Raw genomic sequence first — 25,108 nt, forward strand, 5'->3', positions numbered from 1 at the left:
GATGGCTCAAAGTCTGAATCGTGCGTAGGATCTGCTGTTGTTTTTCCGGACACTATAATATCTCAGCAGATTCTTCCTGAATCCAGCATATACACTGCAGAGCTGCATGTTATTGAGTTCACCTTGGATCACGTTCAAACTTGTCAATGCCAAAGGTCAATAATATATTCTGATTCTTTGAGTGTATTACAAGATTTATTATCTTTGAGACACAACTCTCGTCCAGTTCGGGTTCAGCAGAAGATACATTCTCTTTATGGATAAAAGTTTGATATCCACTTCTGCTGGATTCCTAGCCACATTGGGATAAGGGGAAATGATTTGGCTGACACTGCAGCCAAATCAGCTGCTCCCACTAATAATCTTTGCCTGTCAGTTCCCTATACAGACTACAGGCAAATAATATGCAACAAGATATATTCCCAATGGCAAGAACTATGGCATAAAGAGAGATCAAATAAATTATACCAGATAAAGCCTGTAATAGAAACATGGCAGTCCAGTCTGTGCAGGAATCGGAGCGAGGAAGTTGTTCTTGCTTGACTTGACACAATCATCTGACACATTCGTTTCTGCTGAGGGCAGATGACCCTCCTATTTGCGAGTCTTGTGACACCATTTTATCAATAAAGCATATTTTAATAGATTGCATTAATTTTACCATGTTTGTTATATATATTTTACTGGTTTTACTCATCCAACTGGGCCTTATACACCCAGTCAGATTTTATCAGACAACGACCACGTGGCAGCAGTTTAAGTTTTTACAAGCTATTAATTTATACACACATATATAAATTGGATAATTTACTTTTAAACTTATACTGCCTTATATATATATATATATATAAATGACAGTTTGACGGGTAACCTTTTTAAAGATTACCAGAATTTATCTTTGTTGATATTTTGATCTTTTCATGGCGCAGTATAACCGTAGTCGTTTTTGCACCAATAAAATCAAAATCAATCAACCTGTTAATAAGCATGGGCCATACTGAGAAAAATTTTATTCCTCGTGCCTTGCACAGTCTTTCCAGGGCTGAATTGATTGACAAGTCATCATATACTTCTTCGTATTTTGTCTGGGCAAAGTTTGCAAACACTTTCAAATTTAACATTTCCCTCTACCTGTTCACATCTGGTGAGTATGGGCTTAGCACACCCAGGGTCCTGAGCTGGATATCATACAAAAATAATAATTTTTGTATTTATGTATTGATATTTACAGTATATATTCCATCATTTAAACCAGGCCAAAGGCATGGACTTTGTTTTTTGCATGATTTTGCAGTCTTATCCATCATAGAAAATGCATTTCCTGATATTTATTGTGTAGTGATGGTTTGATGTTATTATGAAAAAAAAAAAAAAAAATCAGAAAATAAATAAATGTAAAATAAACAAAAGTTTTAAATCTGGCAACTTTAGTTAAGCCCAATGTCAGAATTTGTGATGAAACCTTATCTACCTATCAGAACAAAATAATGCTGCACTTTGTTTTTTTATAATAGAGTGCTGTATTATTTGGAGAAAATAAAATGCATTAACCACCTTTATTCTAATCTGCTTTCAAATTTACTTTTAATAAATGTATGAAGCCAAATTTCATTTGGCTCCTTTCCATTTTGGCTCATCATCAGCAGCCATTTTCAATCCACTGCAGGATGAAGGCCTCTCCAGCAACTTTCCAGTTCCTTCTGTTTTGTGCAGTGGCCATCCATTTACTGCCCACAAACTCATGAATTTCATCTATCCATTTCCGCCATTGTCTTCCAGGTTTTCGTCTCACTCCCCTTTGGTACCATTCTGTTATTTTCTTAGTCCATCTCTCATCATGTCTTCGAGCTATGTGTCCTGCCCAACACCATTTTAGTTCTTTAGTTTTGATAAGAATGTCCTTTACTTGAGTTTGTTGCCTAATCCATGTGTTTCTCTTCTTATCTAACAGTCTGATTCCCAATATAATTCATTCCATTCTTCGCTGTGTAGTTCTCAGCTTCTCTTCCATTCCTTTGGTGAGTGCCCAAGTTTCACTTCCGTAAGTCATGACGGGAAGTATACATTAGTTCATTATTTTATGTTTCAGACAAACTGGGATATTGCTCCTCAGTATGTGACTATATTTCCTGAATGTTATCCATTCAAAATTTAGTCTTCTCTTGACTTCCAGCCATTTATCATTATTATAGCTAATAACTTGTGCCAGATAAGTATGTGACTCCACATTTTCAATTACTGCTCCTTCAATCATTATGTCCCTTTATGTGGCATACTTGTTCATCATTACTTTTGTTTTAGCCATATTCATCTTTAGTCCAAAATCCTTATTAACTGTGCATAACTGATTGAGATTTTCCTCTAATTCTTTGGGATTGTGGCTTATGACAACAATGTCATCTGCAAATCGTAAATGGTTTAGGTACTCTCCATTCACACTGACCGCTTTCTGCGACCAGTAAACAACTTCGGAGATATTGTGTCTCCTTGTCAAACTCCTTTCTCAATTTTAAATTTGCTACTGTCTTTGTCCAGTTTAATAAAGGAGGTAGCGTTTGCATATATTTTCTTCAAAATCATAATATATGTGGTATCTATGCCTTGTCTTTCCAGTGTACGAAACATTGTCTTATGCTGTATGGAGTCAAATGTCTCTTCATAATCCACAAATGACAGGCATAATGGTGTTTAATATTCATTTGCTTTCTTCATTAGCTGTGATATTACGTGAAGGTGATCCATGGTTGAGAATCCTGTCCTAAAGCCAGCTTGCTCTTTTGGGATAACAAGCTGATTAGTCTATAATTTTCAATTTCTGATTTATCTCCTTTCTTATGCAGCAAAACTATGATTGCATTATTTCACTCCTTAGGTGTCACACCTTTTCTAATGCATCTTGTGAAGTCTTTCCGGTTTTTATGTCATGTCTCTTCCTCCCAATTTTAACAACTCTACAGTAACTTCATCTTCCCCTGGGCTTTCTGATTCTTCATTTTCTTCAACGCATGTTCTACTTCATCAGGGAGAATATCGGGTATGTCATACGTGTTACTAATTTGCGATCCATCTTCGCCACTGTTGGCATCATTCCGTCGTTCCTTGTATAATTCTCTATAGTAGCCTTCTGCTATTTGAATTATTCCTTCCCTGCTATTTATAACTACACCATTGCTATTTTTCAGTATCATTTGTCTTTCTGTATTTCTGCTCATGGCTGCTGATTTAAGTCCTTTGTTTTCCCTTAATGCTTGTTCTACTTTTTTTGTGTTAAATCTTCTTATGTTCTCTCTGAGTCTCTTTCTAGTGGCTTTGCGTAACTCAGTATACTCAATTTTCTCCTTGTCAGCGTTTATCTTGTCAGCGTTTATCATCTTCATTTCATCATGACAAGTGTTTCTTGACTAATTTTTCTTCTTTGAATTTCTTTTTACCTATTGGTTTCTTGGGCTTTATCACTTTCAGAAAGTTGAAATATTCCTCGTTGATATCTTGGTCCTGAGTAGTCTGCAGAAGGTGAAACTTGTTCTTAAGTTCCAGTACATACTGCTTTTTCTCCTCTTCTGTTATCTCAAAGACCTTTGTATTAATTTGATTCAGTCAGTGTTTTTCCTTTCTTTTCTTACATCTATATGAAGTGTGCGTCTTACCATTCTGTGATCACTTCGAACATTTACCTCGATCAGGATGGTAACATCATTCACGATATATCTTCTGTTGGTGAGGATGAAGTCGATTTCATTAGTTGTTAATCCATTTGGACTCTTCCATGTCCACTTCCTGTTCACCCTTTTCTTGAAAAAAAGTGTTCATTATTGACAATCCTTGAGATTCTGCAAATTCCACAAGTCTTTCACCTCTTTCATTTCTTTCACCAATTCCAAAATTTCCTATAGTTCCCCTTTCTGCACTGTTTTGTCTCTTTCCAACCTTAGCATTGAAGTCTCCCATAATGATATTGTAGTTGGTTTTCTTCCAACCTTAGCATTGAAGTCTCCGATAATGATATTGTAGTTGGTTTTCTTCCAACCTTAGCATTGAAGTCTCCCATAATGATATTGTAGTTGGTTTTCTGCTCATCTAGAAGACTGTTTCTTTGTACATTTCTTCAATCTCTTCATCATCATGGCTCGATGTTGGTGCCTAAATCATTATAACCTTTAGCTTGTACCTCTTAGAAATCCTGAGTATTAGTCTTGACACCCTTGGTGATGTACTTTTGAATTCCAAAATGTTGTTTTTTATATCTTTATTGACCAGAAAGCCAACTCCACCTTCGCTCCTTTCACACAGTGAAAGAAGCGATGGTGCAGATTTCACACAGTGAAATCTGCTTTACCATTGTTGTACAGCAGATTTCCACTTGGTAAACTTATAGTGATTCATTTCTTCTTGTTTCAGCTAAACCGATGATATTCCTTTTCCAGCTCTTATATCCTGTCTTCACCGATGAGTAGTCTTGCATTGTAACATGCCAAGTTCAGTTTCCATGCATGGCAGCCTGGTCATACGCAGAGATTCTTAGCACCCTCTGCTTAAACTCCGATCCTCTCACCGACATAAGAGGGTGAATGAGAGCCATTTGTTTCATCGTGCTGTCATGTGCTAGAGGGTTTGGTCTTTTCCTCTTCACGCTGACCAGGCGTCTTGAAGAGAACCACTACATGTTCATTGCCACCTAAGTGACGTAACAGGGCTTACCATTGGGAAGGTGTGCATGAGTGGATATTAGGGAGGCAGGCCAACTGGACTTCTCCTAAATCTTCTGTAATAGAAAGATATTGGATCCATCAGTGTTTTAGACTGAGTGTCTGATAACACACAGAATGCCTGTTCCTCTCTAAGCCCCATTTTGCGTCATACTAATACTAAGTTACACAGAGCACATTTCCTTTATTTCCCCCCCCCTCCAAAGAATGAAGTCCAAGATATTAAGTTAATATTTGTTATTATTCTATGCCTTGTTTATGTTTTCCGAGACCAGAATGCATGTCAAAAATATTGCTACTCTTATCCTCGATAGTGCATCATTGCAAAGCAGTTACATTTGTTATGTTCACAGTAATTTTTTTTTTTTTTTTTTTTTGGTAGTTGTTGCCGCATCGGCTTCTGTGGCCATAATGCACCTCCCAAGGTTTTTGCAGTACTTTGATCCAAGCCCGAGGCGGGATTCGAACCCGCGACCTTTGGGTTGCCAGGCAGGCACTTTACCCACCTGGCTAGCCCGGCCGGCTCACAGTAATTAATCTAACATAATTTTGGGGTGCACCGCCCAGTGAATTTAACTAACTGCCCAGTTAAAATTTAAGTGATTCTCCCGGTACCATATGGTACTGCTCACTGATCTCAATCGGTATTAATTCGAACATACTATGCGATTGAGCTCAATGCGACAGCAGCATATAATTATTTATTATTATATGCTCCTGTTGCATTATTATTATTATTAGCTACATGGTGCAAGGAAGCCTTAGGAAGGATATATAATGCAGTATAACCTTCCTTGCCTTAGCAAGGAAGGTTATACTGCACCAGCCAAAAAAAAAAAAAATTCCCAAGTTACCCTGAGAGAAAGAGAGAGTGTGTGTGTAAAAAGTAAAAGGAAATCACCAAGAAAGAGAATAATGATGATATCCAGCTCAGGACACTGGTTGTGCCAAGCCCATACTCACCAGATGTGAGCCCCTGGGGTTATGTTAAATTATGCAATTAATTTTTGTCTGGATTGCTTAGATCACAATTATAAATACATGTAACAGAAAAGTTTATAATATTGCAAAGTATTACACTTCCCCACCCGGCTACTTCATAATGCCACCCAGCTGGCAAAATTTTCTGGGGTGAACAGTGTATATAGAAACATAATATTCTTATATGCGGTAATTGAATATACAAAAAAAGGTCTCTGTGGAATATATGATGTTTAATGAAGTTACTACCAACCCTTTAATAGTGACCTAATCCGTTGGGTGACCGAAATCGTAACTATTATTTTTTATATAACCTGATTTTTGGTGCATTAGAGATTCAGCTGCTGATGCACTAATAAAATCCAACACAACCAACCAACTAACTCTTTAATGTTTATAATTGAAAATTAGCTAGGTCTAAAGGTAAATGTATATGCACATTATTGCTGCTGCTTTTTTTTTTTTAAACTGTGAACATTATTGACACTTGTTTATTTTAAGCTTTTTTTGCAATTGCTGATTTACCGATATAAAAATATAAATATATAATATAGTGCAAACCGTTTTAAAATGCAAAATTGAAATATTATTGGTTTGTACTTCTTTTACTCCCAAAATATTTGCTCTTTAGAATAAGATATATTTTTTCTAGTCTTTGAAGTTATTTCTTAATTTTTGTGTATAATAGGTTTTCTCCTCAGAGATGAAGTATATTCTTGTTACTGGTGGTGTGATTAGTGGAATTGGCAAAGGGGTTATTGCAAGTAGTATTGGCACTATTTTAAAGGCATGTGGGCAAAAAGTTACATCAATCAAAATTGATCCCTATATAAATATTGATGCAGGAACATTTTCTCCTTATGAGCATGGTGAGAATTTTAATGAGTTATTGATTTTTAATTATCACTTTTTAACATTTGAAGAATAAGTTATGGTAAAACATAAGAATATACTGTAGAATAAATAATAAACCTTGAGCATGCTTAACCTTTTGCTGCTAGCATGGCATCTGACAGATGCCACTGTTTAATTTTTCTGTTATTTTTTAAATCCAGAAATAAAATCACATCCAAAAATGGAAAAGGACTATGTTCTCAGAGTTCATAATATTAATAAGTTCAGCCTTTTCTGAGAGATACAGAATACAGGTTTATTAAATTCCTTTTTCGGGCATAGGTTGCCTTCTTCAGTCGAAAAACGTTGGTACAAAATAAATAATAAAGAATACCCGATGTGGTGGTTATGTGAGGTGAATTATGTGAACAGGTGCTGACAACAATTAGCAGTTGGAAGTAGAGGCTTGTGGCTGCATTTACAAAGCTTGGGTTTGCTGTGTGCTCCAACGTCCATCATTCAGGAGGATGGCTGCTTCAATGATGGGATGGACATGGCCTCTTTTGTTCCAGTTAAAAGAATCACGACAAGATGTAGTGTGTAGTGATTCTAACCAGATGCGACTGTGGTACTGATGAGAACAGTCAATAATCTTAATGTTGTGGTGGGTTCGATGTTGTGCTGGGGTAACCAGAAGTATTCGGAGATGGCTGAGCGCTCCCCATCAGCAGAGCGGATTGCTCTCTCGTGCTCAGCGACTCTATCGTTTGAGCCTTCTGCCAGATTCACCAATGTGAACTGGCAGAAGGCTTACATCCTTTCATATACTTTTCTCCACCATTATTTTTTAACTGGTTATACAGTATTTCCTCTTTTCATTTCAATATACTGTGAATTATGAGCTATTCAATTTTTGTTTGGTATTTAACAGCCACCAGGTGAACAAAAGCATCTAACTTTCTTCTAAGCAACTCTCAGGTGGTGTCGGCGCCTCCATAGCCAGGTGGGCAAGTGCAGCAGTGTGTAGTACACGCTTCTTAATTAGACCGGGGATCGCGCCCGTGACCACCAAATACTGAGGATGTGGAAAGGTCAGGAAATGACCACCGCATATCCCCGGAGCAATATGGCCTTAGTTGCTAATGCTCCTAAAAACCAAATAACAACAAATCATGTGGTGTCTGTGAGATGCCAACAACAGATGTCTAAATCTTTCTTTGATTTTTTTTTTTTTTTTTTTTGCTTTTTTATTGAATTAAATTGGCATATTAATTTTTTAGAGTTGCTTTATATTCCTAGTAACAATACTTTAGTTTAATTTGAATTTAGATAAAGATCTTGTAGGTTATTACTTAGTATCGGTAAGGGTATCAAATCCACGTGTTGGACAAGTTTTGCAGCTCCTGTGAATGCAAAGTTTTTAATTATTTTTAGCTGCTTTATTGACTTAATTATTTGATTAAATTATTTTCTATAAGTAGCTTATAGACTTAGTCAAGCTCCGTGGTTTATTTCGAATTTAGATAGCATGATTTAGAAAGTAAATAATACCTCGTGTCCATAGATTAACCATTTGTAACTTGCCGCCATTGTTGTGCGATACAAAGCGTAACATCATATATTAATACATATAAGTTGACAGGGGACAAGAAAGTCATATAACGTAACTTGGAGATAATATTCGATACTGGAATACATATACAGGAATACATATACAGGGTGTCTCAAAAATACAGGGCATAACTTTAGGAATGAGTTCCTCATATGTAGGCAATAAAAATATTTAATATCAACGTAGTTCCGGAAATGCTTGATTTCTGAGTTTTGACAGTTTGTCTATGACACTGTTCACATCACCTTATAGTAATTGTTCAAAATGTCCACCTTCTGCCTGAATACAGGCCTCACATTAACGTATCATGGACTCGCGAAGACAATGCCAAATTTCTGGCATGTTTCGTATTCTCTCACAACCTGCCACAATACAATTGCAGAAAGTTTCCACATTAGCTACCGGAGTTAAATAAACCAATGACTTTAAATGGCCCCACAACAAGCATGCACATCATCTAAAATCTCTTCCTCTACTTCAGGAGTCGTAGATCTTGGTCGTCCTCTGTCGGCAGCACGAGGTGTAAAGGTCCCATGTTCACAAAGGCGGCGATGGAAACCTTCAAATGTTTTTCTGTCTGGACATCTTTGTTCTAGGAACCTTTCATGGTACAAACGACAAGCCTCCAGAGCATTGCCGTCCTCCAAACCGTACATAAAGTGCATATCCACTTGCTCCTGATTTGAGTACATGGTCAGAATGGAAAAACCACCAAATTCTGTAAGTACCTTGTGATGAAGGAAATCGCCTGCGGGAGATAAGACATTCCGGTTAATAACTCGGAAACCAAGCATTTCCAGAACTATGTTGATCTAAAATATTTTTATTTTTTACGTATGAGGAACTCATTCCTGAAGTTATTGCGTCTATTTTTGAGACACCCTGTGTATAGTGTTATAACTGCATTGGGATATAAGTTTAGGGTTATATTTTGTATTGGAATTTTATTGAACTTGAATAGAAATCATGACTCAGACCAGAGCAGCAAAGCAAAAGAGTCAAACTAATGGAAGTGCTGTGGCTCAGGGGTGAACTGAGGGGGGGGGGCGGTTGTCCTCTGAATCACAGTCTATTGAAATGAACTGATTGTTTGATGTTTGTGGAGCAGTCATCAAACAACAGGAAATCAGGCGCCAACTCGGCATTCTTATGGGCTTATATGAGAGCTGGAAGACAGGGTGGAATCCCTCGAAGCATTTAAATTCAGGGTCCCATCAAGCTCTCAGCTGCCCACATCAATGCCAGAGCTTGCACTTGAACATCACGCAACACAGTGGCAACCTCCAAGGCAAAATGCGCTGGCCCAAAGGAACTAGTTGTTGTAGGTGACTATTGTCAGGGAAACGGGGAACATATTGTGCAAAAAGGATAGGTGAAACAGAACCAGGGTATGTCTGCCAGGGGCAAAGGTTGATGACGTTGTAGAGCAGATATCACCTTTTAAGGGCACAAAGATTGATATTGTTGTGTACATGATGGCACTAATGATATTAAGAGTAGGAGACCGGCAGAATTACTTAACAAGTATAAGTCAATGCTGAAAAAAAAGCTGTGAGTTAGGGTTGAATTTGAAAGAGTCTGCAATTCTGCCCAGACATGATAGGAGGGATTATATGCTGACAGCCTTGTCAATCAATTCGGCCCAGGAAAGATTGTGCAGGGCTCAAGGGGTAGAATTTTTCTATGCCTGGTCTGTGCTTGTTAACAGGAGAGACTGCTTCTATAGGGATGGGATGCACTTAAATAGAAAAAATAGAAAGGGTGCAAGATTTTTGCTAATGCTATTGAGGCAGAGTTAGGTGGGTCGGGAAACTGCTAGCTTGGGGGGATACACGGACTAATAGATTAATAGTAGCAACTGGCAGAGGTGAAAGTGATTCTTGCACTGCTTCTATTGAAATGCAATTGATCAGCAGCCTGGAAAGCAAGGCAATGGGGATTTCCAGGACTGCTGGGAGACATAGTGGAACAATAAATACATGGGCTGTGTTAGGGTAACTAAGAGAAGAAACAGTTTCATGCATACTTGCATGTACACAAATGCTAGGAGTATAGTTAAAAAATTCAGTGAGCTTGAAGTGCTAGTCAAGACATCAAAGGCAGATATTGTTGGGATATCAGAGACGTGGTGTCACACAGACTTAAGCAGTGCAGAACTGGAATTTGGTGAGTAAAATGTGTACAGAAAGGATAGACAGGACAGGAAGGGAGGAGGGGTTATGCTGTTAGTTAAAAAAAAACATAAAATGTAAGGCAGTGCATGCAATTGATGTTGGTGAACAATGCAATGTTGAGTCACTTTGGTGTGACATAAGCATTGGGAGATCAGAATTGAGAGGAGTGTGCTATAGGTCTAATGACTCTGATGAGTGTAATGAGCAATTGTGCAGAGAAATAGAGTGGACCAGTAAATCAGAGTGTCTTATAATGGGGGATTTTAATTTCCCAGAGATTGACTGGAATTTGTGGGTTGTTCATTCACACACTAGCAAGGCTTTTGTGGTTTTATTGGATGATTGTTTTCTACAGCATTATGTTCGGGAGGCAACTAGAGGGAGTAATACTCTTGATTTGATTATCAGTAGTGATTCTTCATGTATTAAGAATCTTCAGATAAAGGAACCACTAGGTGGCAGTGATCACAGCGTGCTGAAATACGATTTACTCAAAGAGGTAACTACCATCAAGGGTAAAGAGAAGGGTTTTTGCTTTCATAAAGGTGACTATGGTGGTCTGATACAGTATTTAAATTCTATACAGTGGGACCAACTGAAGATGTTACCAACAGCAAATTCAAAATGAGAAGCATTCAAAGAATTAATCTTGGAAGCTATTAGGCTTTTCATACCAACTAAGAAATCTTGTTCAAGATTTAGGCCTAAATCGATGTCAGATGAACTAATTAGACATGTGACAGAGAAGAAAAATACATGGGATACATATAAAATAACAGGCGACACAGAAGCCTATGATAGATATAAGCTGGCCTCTAACCAAGTCACAAAGGAGGTTAGGCAGGAGGTTATTTCTTGATGGAGGTTATTTCTTGTAATTTGCGAAGGCAAATTACAAGAAATCTTTGGCAAAGGATGCAAATAAAAACAGCAAAGAGTTCTTTACTTATGTAAACTCTAGAAGGAAAGGGATGAATCAGATTGATCCACTTGATATTGATTTTTCAACTGTTGATGATCCTCCTCAGGTAGTTAACAAGCTAAATGAATATTATGCATCTACATTCACACATGAGAAGTTATTCAGGGAGGGGAATGCCAGAGGTGTATTAAACTCTGGCAGTAAGCTAGATAATCTTGTAATAACTTAGTGTAAAGTGGAGGAAAAATTGTTGAAGATAAACATAAGAAAGGCACCTGGGGTGGATGGAATCTATCCAGTTATATAAAAGGAGGCAGCAAAGGAAGTAAGCAAACCCTTAGCCACAATTATGAGAACTTCCCTAGACTCAGGGGAGGTACCCATGGACTGGAGAGGTGCAAATGTGACCCCAATCCACAAAGGAGGATCAAAGGGAGACACAGGTAATTACAGACCTGTTAGTTTAACTTTTGTTCCAGGGAAATTAATGGAGGTACTGGTTAAAGAAGCATTGCAGAATCATCTAGACAAGACTTCAGTTATAGCTCGGACACAGCGTGGGTTTGTTAAGAGAAAGTCTGGTCTGACCAATTTTATTGGATACTATGATGTAGTCACAAAGGAACTGGATACAAAGAATAACTTTCATATTATATATTTGGATCTTAGAAAGGCCTTTGATACTGTTGCAAATGGAAGGCTGCTGCACAAATTGGAACAGTGTGGCATTGGAAGCAAATTGCTGCTATGGATAAAGGGGGTGGTTGAGTGGGAGAAGACGGGGGGGGGGGTTAATCAATGTACACTGCTCTTCGTGGACTAATGTTATTAGTGGGGTCGTTCAGTGTTGGGTCCATTGTTGTTTGCTGTATTTATAAATGATATTGATGATGGTATACCAGGCTTAATGTCCAAGTTTGCAGACTATATGATGGTTGGCAGGGTTGTTAATGACACCAATGACAGTATGCTGCTGTGACAGGATCTAGTAAAGTTGAGCAGATGGACTGTGAGGTGGCAAATAAAGTTTAACATTGACAAATGTAAAGTACTACATATGGAAAGCAGTAACCCCAGAGTAACATATCAACTCTGTGGTACTACCCTGACAGTGGTAGAGAATGAAAAGGACCTGGGAGTAATTGTGCAGCCAAAGATGAAGTTTTCTGAGCAGTGCAGATGTTCTGCAGGAGTAGCTCATGGTGTCTTGTGAATGATATACAGGAGTTTTCTATAGCAGGGGTAAGGAGGTGATTATCCCCTTGTATAAGGCCACACCTTGAGTACTATATACATGTCTGGAGGCCTCATTTTAAGAATGATGTACAGCTGTTGGAATGAGTACAGAGAAGGGCAACAAGATTTGTGAATGGAACAAAGGGTTGCTCTTATGAAGAAAGGCTTAAGTTTTGCAAATTACAGTATCTGGAGACTAGGCACCTGTGAGGTGATCTGATTGAGGTATATAAAACCTTGAATGGTTTGAGCATGCTCAATGCTGATGGGATTCCTCCTCTTGCTCAGAATAACTGCCTGAGAGGGCATAAATTCAAATTGAGGAAAGACGGTCGCAGAATAGATGTGTTGAAGTTTGCCTTTAGCCAGCTGATGGTTGATTGCTGGAACAAACTTCCATCTGTCGTTGTAGAAGTTGATAGCGTAAATAGATTCAATTCAGAACTTGGGAAACATTTGGTGCAAGTGGATGGGTGAAATAATTGTTTTTTTTTTTGGGTGATGCTATATAAGCTTGCTTTCTTGCATCATGTGCCTTTGCTAATGCTAAACATGAACAGCTGATAAAAATGTAGATGTTCGCATTGTTTCTGCCAGATGCCACATGACTATGAGTTTCAGTCTGTGGGGGGGGGATGGTCATGAACCATAAATTCTAAAAAAAAAAAAAATGATGAAAACTTAATTTATTATTGGTTTTATTCATTTATTTACAATAGCGATAGATGGGTGCAAGCGATGGAAGGCAGATTTCATATGAGAGTTTCATATGACTAGTCATTTAACACTTTAATAAAAGCTTTTCTGTTGTTCGAGGAGTATTTAGAACATCTTTTTAATTTAGTTTCACCAGTTCTTCTGTGGATGTTTGACTGCTTTAAATATTAAAATTTAATTTACATAAAAAATTTGGTTTTGTCTGCTTGAAGTATAATGAACTTTGCCTTATCATGGCCTTACATACATTGGAAATTGAAAACAATGTTATGTAATGCACATAGGTAGCAGTAATCCCAGATCAATTTACCACACTGTAATTGTTCAGTCAGATATGAAGTTCTCTGATAAATGGAGACAGGCTGCCATGGGGTTTTGTCAGTTATATACAGTATAGGAATTTTGATTACTCGTTGTATAAGGCAATGGTTAAGTCACATCTTGAGTACTGGATATAGGTTTGGAATCCTCATTTTAGGAAGGATGTGGATCTGTTGGAATGGCTACAGAGAAGAGCAGTGAGATAGTGAGAGGAACAAAAGGGTGCTCATACTGAGAAAGGCTTCATTTCTCCAAATTAGTATTAGTATTAGTAACGGCCGCATGGTGCAAGAAAGCCTATGGCTTATGCTGCACCAGCCAAAAAAAAAAAAAAAAAAAATCCAAACAAAACAATGATAAAAACAAAAAAATAAAATAAATAACTAAATAATAATAATTAATAAATAAATATAAATAAAATAAAAAGGAAATTAAACCTATCATCCTATGCGCTTCCCTTACCCGAAAGTACTATCCAGATGACCTTTGAATTTCCCCAAACTGTCGGCCTCTACCACCCATGAAGGCAACTTATTCCAGTAATTTATAACTCGCTGGCTAAAATAAAACTTCCTGCAGTCCAATCTAAACATTTTCCCCCGTAACTTTAATTTATGTCCCCTAGATCTAGCATCATTTATAATCTTGAAAATTTTGTCTTCATTCATTTTACTGATGCCTCTCAGAGCCTTAAATACCTCAATCAAATCTCCTCTAAGGTGTCTAGTTTCCAAACTCTGCAACCCACATATTCGAAGTTTTTTTTCATAAGGACGTCCTTTTGCCGATCTCACCAGGCGAGTTACCCTTCTTTGCACCCTTTCAAGAAGCTCGATGTCTTTCTTTAGGTGCGGTCTCCATACTTGAACACAGTATTCTAAGTGTGGTCTAACATAAGCCTTATATAATGGGATTATCACGTCCCTATCTCTACTTGCAAAAGTTCGATAGATCATCGATAGGACACCATGGGCCTTCCTTGCAACCTGTTTACAATGCTCAGAGAATTTCATGTCTGACCGTATCGTAACGCCCAAGTCCCTTTCCTCCAGTACTAGGTTTAGTTGAACTCCACCAAGTGAATACGTTTTTTTGGGATTACTGTTTCCCAGTTGTAATACCTTACACTTTGCCATTTTTCTGACCATTCTTGAAGTCTATCTAGGTCTCTCTGAAGAAGCTCAGCTTGACAGTGATCATTAACTACTCTACCAATTTTAACATCATCTGCAAATTTAGACATCACGCCCTCTATCCCTTCATCAATGTCGTTTATGAAAATTAAAAACAACAGTGGTCCTAATACTGATCCTTGGGGAACCCCACTTCTTACATCAACCCAATCTGAGGAATAGCCATTTATCACAACCCTCTGCCTCCTGCCCTGAAGCCATCCTTCTATCCATCTAAGGATTTTCCCAGTGATTCCAACCTGTTCCAGCTTATAAAGCAACCGCTCATGTGGGACTGGGTCAAAAGCTTTGCTGAAATCTAAATAAACAATGTCAAAATTATTCCCTAAATCCAGCTCATGAGTGACCCTTTCGAAATAGCGAACCAGATTTGTTAAACATGATTTTCCCTTTACAAAACCATGCTGAGTATCCTTGAGAATTTCAATTCGATCCAAATGATCCTGAATTCCACCCTTGATCATTGCCTCCATGATTTTCCCTACTACTGAAGTCAGACTGACAGGTCGATAATTTCCAACTTCACTTTTAGAACCACCCTTATGTATGGGAGATACATTTGCACTTTTCCAATCCAAGGGAATCTCCCCAGAGTCTAGTGATGTTCGCATAATTAGCCTCAGTGGTTCAATGCACTCGCTTGCCGCCTCTCTTAAGATTATAGTGTATATTCCATCAACTCCAGGAGCCTTACTGGTCTGTAGGCTCGAAAGTTTTTTTCATTAAATAATCTTGCAAAATTTCAATATCATTAATTACATATTTTTTAACTTCGCTCCCACAATTTCCCATTGCCACAAAAGGCTTTTCATTTGTAAATATCGATGCAAAATAACTGTTGAGTTCATCTGCAGCGGCAGCTGGTGTATTTATTACTATCCCCTTTCCCTAACGTAAAGGTCCGAGCTGGTTTGTCCTGCTCTTCTTGGCATTTATATATGTGAAGAATTCTTTATCCCCCCTCTTTGCTCTGTTTGCTAGTGATTTCTCATAAACTGCCTTTGCCTGTCGAACCTTTTCTGTGGCTCTGTTACACATCACCTTGTAGCTGTTATAGGCTTCAGTACTTTTTATTGCTCTGTAACCTTTCCATGCCACCTTTTTCTGCTCAAGTAATGCGGAAACTTCACTATTCATCCAACTTGGAACCCTTCTCGTGGAGTATTTTTTTAAGGTGTATACGCATTCAAGGCATCTGTGATTAATGTTTTAAAAGCGTACCACAGTTCAGTTGTATTCATTCTCTGCGCGATATCTACCCAGTTAATAGAGGCCATGTAGTACCTTAAGGCATCGTAATTTCCTTTTCTGAAATTAAAACCCATTCCTTTGCCTTTTACTTCTGCTACCTCTCTCGTCATCATCCACCGTAGAACTCCGTGATCACTTCCTGCTACTGGTTCCTCTACTGTCAGCCCTGTTATGTCATCTGATTCATGTGTGATGATGAGGTCTACGATATTCTTTTCTCTAGTACTTTCCCTAACATGTTGATACAAATAACAGTCATCTAGTTCATTTAAAAATTTTGTTCCCCATGTCGAGTTTCCTTCCCATTTACTCCAATCAATTAGAGGCAAATTGAAATCACCCATAATAAGACATTGACGCTTACTTGTCTATTCCTTTTGCATGTAGAGGCTTTTGTCATAATCTTCACAATTACCCGGTCTGTAGATTACTCCTACTCGCATTATACCTTTGTTTCCAACTATCTCACACCATACGGACTCTATACTAGCAAGTGAAATGTCTGAATCCGGGAAAGGTATCGTTGCACTCAGGCTGCTTCTGATAAGAAGCATTACCCCACCATCCCTTCTATCTAACCTATCCTTCCTAAATACATTAAACAAGCCATACTGAAACTCATCATCCCTAATTTCTGGGTGGCACCACGTCTCTGTAAGCCCTATTATGTCCGCGTTACTTGTTTTAACCAGCAGTTCGAATTTGCATTTTATTCACGACACTTCTAACGTTACTGTATAAACAATTAAGTTTACTGTTCTTGTATATTTAACAACCCTCACACAACCCTTGAAGTTTTTTAGGCTCTCTTCCCTGATATTAGCTACCCGCTCACGTGAAACGTCTTTGCCCCCAGAACATCTAGATAATACATCCAGTTGGGGTAACAGATAAGAACTCCAAAGGTATATGCAAGAGTTACATTGACCAATATTATCAGATAAACGCGTGTCAGTATTACCCACATCCCCCCTAACTAGCAGTTTCCCTGAACCTTTAAGGTATCCTCAATAATACTGGCAAAAACTTTTGCACCACCTTTGTTTAAGTGTATCCCATCTCTACAAAACAAATTCCTTCTACCTACAAGTGTGGGCCATGCTGATAGAAATTTACCCCGTAAAGCCTTGCAGATTCCTTCAAGTCTTGAGTTAATCCACAAGGCTCTTAATATGTAATCCCTCCTATCGTGTCTGGGCAGAATTGCAGACACATAGACATTATTGCCTAGCTCGCGACATTTGCTCAGCATGGTCCTGTATTTTTCCAACAAATCGTCAGATCGTGTACGTTTAATATCATTTGTCCCCACATGAATAATGTTTTTCCACCACCTTTGTTTAAGTGTATCCCGTCTAGTCAGATCGTGTACGTTTAATATCATTTGTCCCCACATGAATAATAATATTTTCTTTACCCCCTTTAAAATCTGACAGTCTGTTGGTGACATCATCAATAGTTGCTCCCGGCAGACATACCCTGGTTCTGCTCCACCTATCTTTATTACAAAAAATATTCCCCATTTCCCTGACAATGGAGTCTCCTAATAAAACAATGTCCTTTTTAACCAGAGTAGTTTGCACTTGGTTTTTCTGTTTGGAGGCTCGAATTGGGTGTGCATCACTTGGTAGATTGCTGGAGTTTTGAGTCCCTGACGAGCTCCCAGATGCATTATTTTCGAGGGCAAGCACTCGTTTTTTCAGGGACTCAAATTGTTCCATCAGTGCACCAAATTGTAATTTAAGATCGGTGCACTCCTTACATCGATCACAAAGAGAAGAATCCCCAGGTGAGGTACGATTAGTCACCAGGTCGACCTTGGAAAACATTCCACAGGTTCCACAACGGATTAAATCACAACTCACCCGTAAATCGCCATCTGCTATTTCCGTGTGAGTCACGATACCCTGTGACGTGTTTAAGGCAGATCTTGTAACTACCACTATAAAATTAAATAAATATCAATGAAAGTAACTTTAAAAAATTATATCTATAATATTATTAAAATCAAACAGTTACAGGAAAACCTATAACAAAATAATCGAACAATATCTAAATAGATCAAATATTTAAAAGCACTATCCAAAAGTAAACCACTTAACTGAGGAGCTCTGTCTAAGCACGTCCACTCACTTCGAATGCCAACGTATTATGCAAATTGTAGCATCTGGAGACTAGACACCTATGAGGTGAATTGATTGAGATGTTTAAGGCTTTTATTGGATTGAGCGAGTTCAGTGCTGATGGCATTTTTCCTCTTGCTCAAACTAAATAGTGAGGAGGCATAACTTCATGAGGAAGGATGGTTGCAGGACACATGCATAAATTTGCCTTCGGCCAGCAGGTGATTGTCGGAACAAACTTCTATTTGGCGTTATAGAAGTGGGTAGTTTGAATAAATTCAAGCAATAACTAGATAAACTGTTAGAGGAGAAGGACAGCTGATATGGGAATTTTTTTTTTGTTTTGTTTTTTGCTGATGCTGTATAAGCTTTGTTGCATTGTTTGTCACTAATAGAAAAATTCTTGACATAACATACTAGAGTAGTAAAAAGTTTATTGAAATAATTTACCTCTCACTAAACAGTGAATAACCCTTTAAGAATCATATTGAGTTTGAACAATGGCAGATTTCTGTGTTAGTCGATAAATTTTAAATTCCCACAATTGAAGGTAACAATTTTATAAATATTATAATGCATTAATACTATGTTAAAATGACATCTGTGGGATGGTTACTAATTATTCTAATTAACTTTAGGCAAATACTTTTACACTACATGATTTAGTAATTTTTCATTTAGTTTTATTGGGACAATAAATGTGGTATAGAGAACTACGTTAATTCACTCACCCTAGCACAATCCATCAACTGAACAAAAATTTTTATATGCTCTTTCTAGATACTGTATAGCATCCCTTCACTGTGCAAGAGTTTCACAAAAATTAATACCAAAAAACAAAAATTATATAAATTATATGCCATTAGATTATTAAATAATTAAATTAAATTAAAGAATCCATGGCAGAAAAAATACATTCAGTTAAAAATACAAATATACAATTGAAGGATGGACAAAAGATTTAGAAACAGCCCATACTTCATTTGCTAACTATTTGTTGAGAGTTAGTAACTCCCTACAAGGGATGTAATACATTGCAGTCTGTATAATATCGGTGTGTAGATACACCATAGACAACTCTTAAGAAACTACAAAGTAGTTGTTGTAGGCATCATTTGCTCTTTCTCATATTGTGCTCTGCCTTCATGACGGTTGCCATGATATTGCACTACCTCGAATGAGTAACGCTTCACTAATAGAGAAGACTATTGTTACTTATTCTCAGTGAGTACCACCACCCAGACATGTTTCAAGGCTATTGGCCTGTCATCAGTGGGTGGGCAGGTACCCTGGTATTGCAGACATGACAGCCTTGAAACATGTCTGGGTGATGGTACTCACTGAGAATAAGTAACAATAGTTTTCTCTATTAGTGAAGCGTTACTTATTCGAGGTAGTGCAATATCATGGCAACTCGTCGTGAAGGCAGAGCACAATATGAGAAAGAGCAAATGATGCCTACAACAACTACTTTGTAGTTTCTTAAGAGTTGTCTATGGTGTATCTACACACCGATATTATATAGATATTAAACTCTTAATGTATTATGCCTTGTGCATTTAGTTATTTTAAATATTGTCATATACATCTTTTGGCATCTCTCATATTGTGCGATTATCATCACAACTGGGTCGTCATGTCTGCAATACCAGGGTACCTGCCCACCCACTGACGATAGGCCAATAGCCTTGAAATATGTCTGGGTGGTGGTACTCACTGAGAATAAGTAACAATAGTCTTCTCTATTAGTGAAGCATTACTTATTCGAGGTAGTGCAATATCATGGCAACTCGTCATGAGGGCAGAGCACAATATGAGAAAGAGCAAATGATGCCTACAACAACTACTTTGTAGTTTCTTAAGAGTTGTCTATGATGTATCTACACACCGATATTATATAGATATTAAACTCTTAATGTATTATGCCTTGTGCATTTAGTTATTTTAAATATTGCAGTCTGTTTACAGCAATTTTGAAAATAAGAATGTGAAGTTATCAAAAAAAAACAGATTTATGCCACACTTAACATAGAAATCACTCATTTGCAAACAGCTGAAGCTTAGGGACTTTATAATAAAAATTTTTGGATACTATTTTCATAAATAAATGAAGTGTTGTGCAATATATGTCCTTATCTTGGGTACTTTATCATTAGCTAGACAGGAGTTAACATAGATGTATATAGTTACATAAGGTTATTGATAGGTCTGAGACTATTTAACTAGAAGGGGATTCCACATCTCCTAAACTAGGCTTGTCAGAACTGGCTGCGGTTCATACTCAGAATACACTTATCAAATTCTTGTAGTGTAAGCTGTTAATAGGGAGTCATTTATATGCTACTGAGCAAACTAAACTGGTTAATTTTAAGGCTTTATCACCTTATCTCCATGGTATTATATACACCAGTTGGGATGCTGCCTGGTCAACACGGTTTCGCTATGATTTTTTTTTTTTTTTTTTTTTTTTAATGAAACCCCCAAACATGAGAGGTATTAGAACCTATAGTACTTAATACCATGCTTGGGTTGGAGGTTGAGAAGACGAAAGAAGATATTTGTTGACATTAGACTTGAACTTCTGTATATTGTAATTTTCAAGAAATACGTATGAAGGGAGGAACAATACGTATATTTTCAAGAAATACGTATTGTTCCAGAAAACAGCTGTTGAATGAATAAATGAGGAAGATGAAAAGTTGGTTCTGTGATTGAAGTTGGACAGTAAATGGATGTTGGCGGCACGTGTTCGGACTGTTTTCAAAGAAAGTGCGGCAATTATAGAAGCCAATCCAGAAGAACAGTACCCATGGAAGTATCTGTAGAAAAGGCATGCAGCAGAAACAGTACATCTATGAGACAGCGAGTGGACAGACTCTGTTAGAGAGGAGTCATTAATTAACCTAACTGCCCTCTTCTGAATGGAATCTAGAAGCCTGAGAGAGGTCTTGGGGGCACCGCGCCAGAGGTGGGAACAATATTCCATGGCGGATTTGCGATTTGTATAGAGTAAACAGCTGTTTGGAAGAAAAGTAATGCCGAGAGCGAAAGAGAAAACCAAGTTTTTTAGATGCAGAGTAAGCCATATTTGCTTACGCCCCACACAAGGACCACTCACTTCGACCGTGTACTTAGACGGGTTGTTTGTGAGAAAAAGATCAAGCGTGTTGGCTGTATGGTTGGGATTGTCCAGTATTCTTGTAGGTAAATGAACAATCTGTGCAAGGTCATTAGAAATCGCAAAATCCTCAACATCTCGACCAGCTGGGTCAGTGTGACTAGAAAACGGAAGCCAGCTGGAGTTGTGAAAACGTTAAAATCACCAGGGAAAATTACCTCACTGTTAGGAAAGTTGGATTGGAGAAAGTAGTTGCAAAGAGAGGAAGTCAAAGAGCTCCAAGTGATTAGTGGAGTTGGGAGAATGGTGGAGACAACAGATGAATTTGACACAGTGAGGTAGAGAGATTTTAAGTCAGGGAATATCGAAGAGAGGAGATTCCAAATTACCAAGTCTCTGACAGGGAATATCGGAACGGACGTACCATGTTTCAGGCGAAAGGAATCATAGAGCGAATAATTTGGGAAACTGAGATGAGCAGTAGTTGAATCAACCAATAACTGAGATTCTGTTAGAAAAAGTACATGGAGTTTGGCAGACTGCAAGTGGAAATGGACATTGTTGAAATTAGAATTGGACCACGTATATTTGCAAAATGAACTAGGAAGTGGTTGGGAGGTTTAGATCTTTTCACAGATAAGCTTACTCTATTAGTTTGACAATTCATGGTGTATTCAATAGTAAGAAAAAAGGGGAGACATACTGTATGAAGTAATGAAATTTTTGGATATGGCGTACACATGGTAAGGATATACCCAAATCCTTGACATAACGTGGCCTCGAGAAAACCCTCCGCATACACACTATTTGGATTCCCTCCAGTCACTATCTGGCAGAGTAGAGGTAGCAAGAATATACATTAGCTGATCTGGAAGCCTCCTAAAGAGTTATCAATAGGTCCTGTGTACTAACTAGTGGCCGGCCTGCGAATACCGTTTTAGAGCTGTACCTTCGAAATGTAAGCTTGTCAGAAACCAAGACACACAATGCTAAATATGCCACTAGAACAATCAAGTTAGATGCTATCAGCATTTAAAGCTTAAATGGCAAAGAAGTTGAATTAGCTGAAAAACTAGGTAGGGCTAAGGTAAAGAATGCCAACACGAGAACCACTGGAAATGTTAGATAACTTACCCAGAAAATTACTTTCCTGATACCGCACTCTAGCGCTGCTCACCTGGTAAACAGACGGTAGGTGTTATCAGTCTGGAGCAGAAGTCGAGAACGATATATTGATTGACAGCTAGGCATGGCAAATGATGAAATGATTGGTGGTGGGCATGAAACACGACAAGCTACCATGTAGTCATTGGTTGGCATTATGATTTGTATTTATGAGTAAAGAACGGTTCATAATTAGTTTTATAATGAACGGTAAACAGGTAATAGTAGCGATGAATCTTTTAAAGATGGGAGAAATTTATAAGGAAAATAAAGCATTGCTTGATTCTTTGATGAAAACTAAATAAGACCAAAATTGTACTGTTGTTTTACATGCAATGATTATTTTAAATTAATTGAATCACGAACAGAGTCATGTAGAAAGTTCTGGTATTGTAAAAAATGTTCTGCACGAATTTCTTTATTAAAACCTTAGTTTTATGGAAAATACAAAACTTCCATGAAAAAAGATAATGTATATTATATTCTTTTGGTCAATATTCATGCCAGTAACTACGACAGCATTCCATATGGAGATTTTGAAAGTAACAGCAATTAAGTTTTATAAGAAACTAAGAGATATTTACAAATTGCAGTTGTTAAAAAAACCCATTAAGTTGGGTGGATCAGAGAAAACTGTAGAAGCAGACGAAATTGTATTTGGTAAAACCAAAACATCACAGAGGGTGAAATTTAACTGCTAAGAAGAAATGAGTGTTTGGAGTATTTGAAGGGGAATCAAATTTCGTCTTCATGAAATTCATAAAAAATCGCAAAGCAAAAACTCTTTTACGCATTATTAGAAAAGCAGTGAAGAAAAATACTACCATCATAACAGATGAATGGTGTATTACAGCCAAAAAAAAAAAGATTTACAAACATTTAAGGTGAAACACAGGGAACATCGAAGCCCAGTGGGAAGAGACTGAAAAGTGTGACTAAAACACTAAATGGCAGCTGTAATATGTTGCCTGGTCACATGAATGAATATATGTGGCATCAGATTTATGGAAAAATCATGAAAGTACCTTTCAGAATATTATTACTCAAATTGCGAATAGCTGTTGAGGTCCAACTATATGATTTGTATTCATGAATTTTTTTTTTTTTTCTGAAAAAGTTTCGTTCTGTTCATATTTATGTTCTTCAGTATGTTTTTTTCTCATTATTAAAAGCAGATTTTTGGAGTTCACGAATGTTTTTACTATATTATTGATTTAGGTTTAGTTACGAAAAAAAGGAAAAGGTTTCTTTATTTTTTTTCATAACTTGACCTTAAATGGTAGGTTAGGAAAAAATAAATAGAAAAGGTTTCCTTATATTTCATGACCTAACCTTAAAAGTTAGGTTAAGAAATAATAGGAAAAGAAAGAAAGATTCTTTATATATATATAATATGTACAGGGGCAATGCTGACCAGGAGTGCAAAGGGTGCATCGCACCCGGGCGCTGAATATTTAGGGGCGCTGATGCTAAAGGCCATTAAATTTTATAATTCTTATATTACAAATCTCAACAAAAAATTATAAAAGATTTTTTAAATTAATAATAAGTGACTCAAAATAATAATTATTAATTATTATTTTAAGTCACTTAAGTAATGGGGCAGAAAATTAAAAATTAAATTTTTAATAATTTTGGATAGAAATTAAATAATTTTTGATTATTTATAATTATTTATTTATTTTTATTTTTTTGTTAAATATTCTTTATTTAAATAACAATTTGTTGAATAATTTTCTTTATATGGCTGACAGAAAAAATAAACTTTCCGGCACAGCCTACCGAAAAAGAAAATTAGAAAAAGAGGAGAGTATAAAAAAAGTTAATACTTCAATTTCACGATTTTTTGAACCAACATCTGCAAAAAGTCAAAAAACTGGAAAATCATTGCAATCACAGTTAGATACTTTCCATGACGACAAAATGAGTGAGGAACAAAGCCACTCAAAATTCTGTAGAAGGTTGCTTTATGGAAAATCAACTGCGTATTGAAGAAATTTCATCAAAAGTTGAATGTACAACAGGAACCTCTACCAGTGCTACTCCAGATTTGACCAAGAAATGTTTCGAAAATGATATGTATGATTCAGGGTAATGTCCAAAATTGTTAATGGACAGTATTAGAATGTTTTTAGTAGAACTCAATCTAGAACAAGTTCAACATTATAACTTTCCTTTAGATGATGAGAATAGGTAATTTTCTACAGAATATTAATATAAACAATTAAGTAATAGGAAAAAAATTCTTAGAAGCTGGTTATTACATTCAAAGTCAAAAAAATTCTGTATTCTGCCTTTGTTGCAAACTATTTCATTATTGTAAACTATGGTGTATTTACACCAATATTATATAGTTAATTTCAACCCATAACATATTATGCCTTGTGCATTTAGTCTTCAAAATAAGACATGTACATACAAATCAAACTCGTCTTCATTAACTTTTCAGTGACTGACGAGAAAACAGTTGATGTAAAAGGCCTAATGGGTGGCAAATTATTTCTCGCACCCAGGGGACAAACACCCTTGGTGTGCCCCTGAATATATATATATATTAAAAAATTAATATTTTGTTAATAAACAATTTATGCTCTAGTCCACCCATGATTCTAAAGAAAAAAGGTCAGGTTACCCCCTCCACTTCGGGAGGGGGTTCAAGCTCCCATGGGATTCAAGTGGAGGTAACCTGACCTTTTTTTCACCATTATGGAAAGCGTTCATTGGGGCACGTGCAATTAGGGCAAGTTACCATTAGT

General features: G+C 37.1%; 1 protein-coding gene across 2 annotated transcripts in view; it reads left to right on the forward strand.

Moving 5' to 3' along the window:
- Positions 1 to 25,108, forward strand: part of LOC150088224 (CTP synthase 1-like) — a 292,973-nt gene that overhangs the window by 13,154 nt on the left and 254,711 nt on the right. For both annotated transcript variants that reach the window (XM_090369393.1, XM_090369394.1), the window contains exon 2: positions 6,376 to 6,556. In XM_090369393.1, the coding sequence (XP_090225519.1) occupies positions 6,376 to 6,556 (181 nt within the window). The remainder of the gene's footprint in view (positions 1 to 6,375; positions 6,557 to 25,108) is intronic.

The sequence above is a fragment of the Mastigoproctus giganteus genome, chromosome 3 (assembly GCF_048544385.1).
Source record: "Mastigoproctus giganteus isolate SK-2022 chromosome 3, ASM4854438v1, whole genome shotgun sequence".
Taxonomy (NCBI): domain Eukaryota; kingdom Metazoa; phylum Arthropoda; class Arachnida; order Uropygi; family Thelyphonidae; genus Mastigoproctus; species Mastigoproctus giganteus.